The sequence below is a fragment of the Zerene cesonia genome, chromosome 13 (assembly GCF_012273895.1).
Source record: "Zerene cesonia ecotype Mississippi chromosome 13, Zerene_cesonia_1.1, whole genome shotgun sequence".
Lineage (NCBI taxonomy): Eukaryota > Metazoa > Arthropoda > Insecta > Lepidoptera > Pieridae > Zerene > Zerene cesonia.
In genome coordinates, this window is record NC_052114.1 from 1738985 (window position 1) to 1744513 (window position 5529).

Below are 5529 nucleotides of genomic sequence, written 5' to 3' on the forward strand. Positions count from 1 at the left end.
TGCCACGACGCCATTTCGACAACTGTTATTGCTACTGGTACTTCTACTGCAACCGCGAGCGCGCCTCACCTGCGAGAGGAAGGCGCCGCAGTTGAACAGCTTCCGCACGTTGGTCCGCGAGAGCAGGCCGTCGCGCAGCATCCAGTCGGCCGCGTGGCCGGCCGCCTGCAGCACCAGCGCCATCGCCACGTACGGCACCGCCGACACCCACCCGGTCTGCGACGTCTTGAACTTGAACACGTCTGGAAGTGGACGGGTTCCCGTGAGAGCACGCTTCAGCGCGGATTGGACCATGGAAGCGTTGGGAATTTTCGATGAGAGCACGCTTCGGCACGGATTGGACCATGGAAGTGTTAGGAATTTTCGATGAGTGCACGCTTCGGCACGGATTGGGCACGCTTCGGCACGGATTAGATCGTCAATCCTTTCCTTATCCCTTACCCCTTAAAATCGGACAGCGCATTTAAAGAGCCATATAGCATTGGCTACACTGGAAACAGCATATTACGCGTAGACCCACATTGAGTTGTTGGGGAACCAAGGGAAATCAAATAAAAGGACCCGTACGAAGGGCATCAGCTTTCAAATAAAAAAGAATCATAAAAATCGGTTAACCCAATCGAAAAAATACAGTAAATTTTATAAATACCTTGCATAAAAGTAGGCAAGAAGGTGAGCAAAGTGTAGAAACCCCAGTTCTCACTGAAATGTGCAGCTACAATGGCCCATACCGGACCCGAAGTGAGCATCTCCCGCCACGGGTGTCGAACCTGCGACCCCGATATCGTCGTACCGCGGGTTTCCTGAAATGTGCGGGATACGGATATAAGTAAAGAATAATATGACAAATTTGCAAATAAAAAATTATCATCAGCCCATATATGTTCCCACTGCTGAGACACAGGCTTTCTATGAGAGTTCAGGCCATAATCCACCACGCTGGCCAAATGCGTGTTGGCAGATGTCACATATCGTCGAACTTTTGATTCAATTCAGTTTCTTGGACATGCCGGTTTCCTCACGATGTTTTCCTTCACCGTTTAAAGCAGAGGTGGTGTTATCCACATGAGCCGATAAAAAAATCAATCTATTTCCTGTACGCTCGCCCGGTCTCGAACTCCGACCTCGATTTTGAAGTCCGAGGTTCTAACCACTGAGCCACCGATGCTTTTGCATATAAAAAATAGCGAATTAAAACTATATGTTTGTATGCAAGCAATTCCTTTATTCAATTTTGCCCCAATATGCCCAAAAATGTTGATGCCCACCTATAAAACTAAGCAAATGTTCTCTTTTTGAATTCAATATTATTTTTATTACCTGTATATATTTTAACTCAGCAGCTGTTATATGTGGATCCTTCTCTGGTGACTCTTTGACTACGATCCACCATATTGTCGTCCAAACCAAGCCCATTATTCCTGGAATGTGATAATAAATAAATGAATTTCGTTTCTGGCACAGTTACATAATTGAACCTGTTCGTACATAGCCTCTGAGGATATCGTCAAATTTCATAATTCATAATTCTTTATATGCACTTTGGTATACAAGATGTGATAATATAAATAATACGGTAAGTTTTTCACATGTCCATTCACTCACAACGGAATATGGCCCTTAATGACACCCAGCAAGCACCGAAAACATAAAAAATCTCCGGCCAGGCACACATACATAGCTGAAACAGTTCGCAGTTACCGTCGAATTTCAATCACACACAAGGAAATATGACCCTTAATGACACTCAGCACGCACCGAAAACATAAAAAATCCCCGGCCAGCCGGTGTAGTGCGCCAGCAGCGAGCACACGGGCATCGCCACCACCGTCCCCACGTAGCTGCCGCTGAAGGCGAACGTGGCCAGCCGCGCTCGCTCGCCGCTCGGCGCCCAGCATGACCACACCGCGTGTATACACGGGTATGTTACACCCTGGTGATAAATGTTTATAATTTTTTTTTTATGTCATAGCGGGCAACTGAGCTGGTAGTTCGCCTGATGGTAAACGATCACCACCGCCCATGAACATTCGCAAAGGTAGTGCCTCTGCGAATGCGCTGCCCGCTTTTAGTGGGTAAGGGAAAGGGAACGAACGAACGAAAGAAATATTTCAATTTATATGGTCGGTCAAAATTTTTTGGGTGCGTAAAATATAAAAAAAAAAAATATTTGCTGCAGACTGTGTTTCTGCGATCAAATACGATTTTTATTAGTGGTCGCTTGTAATTATGACAGCTAGTCTATGATTGTACCGATTTTAAACATTATTTTACTGTGAAAGTCACGTTATGTGTTAGTAACACGTGCTATTATTATTATATTAATATGTATATGGTATTTTAGTCTGTAAGGTATTTCAAATATAGAACAATTTTGTTTTTATTAAAGAAAGGGCAAAGCGTAAAGTCTATAAATGCTCACCTCAAACAGTCCTTCAATAACTCTCACAGCAATAAGCAGAGCTGTGCTAGTGTGCGCCAGCGGCGGGGTGAAGAGTGTCAGTAGTGACGTCATACCCACGCCGATCGCGAACATTCTAGAAAGTAGTTCTTTTTATATATTTGGTTTTTTTATTAGGATAATTACTTTGAAATATGACATGCGTGTGATACGTTTTTAAAATTGGCTCAATACAGAGCGAAAGATTTATTTATAATTACATAAACATTGCATACTATTTATCTTTTACTACTTATACTATATTTTGTAATACATATCTACTATATAAACTTTTATCATAATTTGATAAAAATATAATTGTTAGTTTTAAGTTAAACAATATTTTGCTCTAAAAGAAGCGTTGTTATTGTTGTTAAAATTGGCAAAATAACCTTATGAGTAGCATGCAATTTTTTCTATATTTTATGATATTTTAACGAGCAAATAACATTTTAAGACCTTTGTACCATATTTCTACAAGCTTGATATGTATTTTTTTTATTCTTTTGTGATTTTTCATTCACATCATTCACACATACACATACATTCGTTTTATAATTAGGAACGAACCTGTTACCTCCTATTTTAGCCGCCAACCATCCACCAGGGAGCTGTGTGATGATGTAGCCATAGAAGAACGAGCTAAGCACCAAGCCCTTTGTTTGAGAACTCCAGTCGAATTCTGGCAACTGAAATTTATTTTTTAATGATTTTTTAGAGATAAATTGATTGGGAAAGTAAGATTTTGTCATTAAAATAAACTGTATTCACGTATGATACACAATTGATAGGAAAAAAAAACCATTCAACACAAACGACAGTTAATAATAGACAACAACAGTAAATAGTTAGGTAAGTTTTCTAATTTACTTATCACAGTATTTTAATATGGTCGATCATATACATAATTATTACATTGAATAAAATTGTTAACCATTATATATTAAGTAGATTTTACTCATATTAAAAGTTACTTTAATAATAGTCGGATATATGAAAAGCGACAAATGACACTCTCCTATTAGTCACTATACTTAAATTCTTAAATTGTCTAAAGGTCAAAAAGTGTGAACTAGATAAGTATTTCACTTTTTCCGTTCATTATTTACTAGCTGCGCCCCGCGGTTTCACCCGCATAAGTCCGTATCCCATAGGAATATCAGAATAAAAAGTTGCCTATATGTTATTACAGTTGTCCAGCTGTCTACGTACCAAATTTCATTGCAATCGGTTCAGTAGTTTTTGCGTGAAAGAGCAACAAACTCACCCACACATCCTTACAAACTTTCGCATTTATAATATGAGTACAATTATTATTTGTTTTTTAGTTTATTTATTTCAATAAGTCCTGAGCTAAATCTGTTATTTGATATTTATATGCTCTGTATACCCAATTTATATACATATCTATTTAACGACGCTTCAGCAAAACATTATCTCCCTTTCAATACAAGTTGCATTTAGTCCTCGATAGCCAACAAACCCTTATATATTACTATTACTTACATAAACAATAGTCCCATTCTCCAGCTCGGTCTCCATGGGTTCCGTCATAGCCACCACCGCGACGGACAGGTTCACCCTCAGCGCGTACACGTTGAAGAAACCGAAGAACGCCAGCAGGGAGACCACCAGACGCCTCTTCCTCCAGAATCGCCATGATGTGCTTTGCTCGCTGTGTTCCTTGATCCTCTCTCTGGAAGTTTCAGCGATTGTTTTAATATATTCGTGTACAATAGGTTAAATATGTTAATATTAAAAATAAGAGCTATTACGTGTAAGCTCTTCGTTGTATCGGGTTTGGGGTTGAAATCTGCTCATAATGGACTACAGTCTTCCCCAATAAATGAGATATCCAACACTGAAATAATTTTTCAAATCGGAACAGTAGTTTCTGAGATTAGTGTGTTCAAACAAACAAACTCTTCAGCTTTATAATATTAGAATCGATGTACAACAACTTGATTTTGTGAAAAGTCAATTTTAATAAATATTCAAATGCTGGATTGGCCGATATTTTCTACAAGGAGTTAATATATATGTGAAAATAGCAATACATTACGTGATTAAATTTTAATTTTGTCTTAAAGCTAAAAAGCCGTTATTTATCTCTGTCGATTTTTCTGCTAGAATGATATAGATGTGTATGATAAGGTTTGGCTAACGATTGAATTATGTACTTTAATGTAATATACATAGCCCGTAAGTTTTGCTTTCTTGAATTTCAATTTAAAATGTATGTGGGTGACATAATCTTCCCATGGGCGTCCCAGATTTACGGCCAAAAGTTTCTCATTACATTGGGGAAATTTATCATAAGTCACCTCATAATGCCATTAAAATTTTGTGACCGAAATTCCTGTGATCATTCTAAAAATAGACTGCAGTGGTTTGTATAAAGACATTAAATTAATTTCTTAGAACTGACATTTCAAAAGCGATCAATTGACTAGCGGTCCACCCAGGCTTCACCTGTGGTACATATATATCTTATAGCAATAAGGTGAAATAATTTCTGAAATCGGTCTAGTACTTCCACAGGTCAGCGTGTTCAACGAAACACATACTACAGTTTTATAGTAAAAGTATATATACAAGATAAGATATAAATTAACTATACATAATTGAGCAAAATAGGTCAATGAAATGGAAAGCATGATTGAACATTACAGTGTAATTTCACGCTTACAATAAACTATTACGATATACGAGTACGCCGATTCGGTTATCATAGAAACTTTTATTTCATACTAGATGCGCCCCGCGGTTTCACTCGTGTAAGTCCGTATCATTATTCCAGTTGTCCAGCTGTCTACGTATCAAATTTCATTGCAATCGGTTCAGTAGTTTTTGCGTGAAAGAGCAACAAACACACACACATCCTTACAAACTTTCGCATTTATAATATTAGTAGGATTTGCGTATTAAAGCTAAGTTAGTACAAATAATTAGATTATTGACCTTATTTATTATGCCTAGTAGGTATATTTTTCAGTATCATATTATTGGTGGCAAATATATACCTAGTCTTGCCATAAATATTGTAATAAAGAAAAAAGAAAATTGTTAACTGCAAATAACATTTATTA

The 5529-nt window shown here is 37.8% G+C and overlaps 1 protein-coding gene across 1 annotated transcript in view; it reads right to left on the reverse strand.

The window, feature by feature from the left end:
• The window catches only part of LOC119831032 (sialin), a 29572-nt gene that overhangs the window by 3802 nt on the left and 20241 nt on the right, over window positions 1-5529 (reverse strand). Inside the window, exons 2-8 of the mRNA XM_038354253.1 lie at window positions 3947-4136; window positions 3011-3129; window positions 2423-2537; window positions 1759-1933; window positions 1321-1421; window positions 650-803; window positions 70-242 (exon numbers count right to left, since the gene is read on the reverse strand). Of these exons, the coding sequence (XP_038210181.1) occupies window positions 70-242; window positions 650-803; window positions 1321-1421; window positions 1759-1933; window positions 2423-2537; window positions 3011-3129; window positions 3947-4136 (1027 nt within the window). The remainder of the gene's footprint in view (window positions 1-69; window positions 243-649; window positions 804-1320; window positions 1422-1758; window positions 1934-2422; window positions 2538-3010; window positions 3130-3946; window positions 4137-5529) is intronic.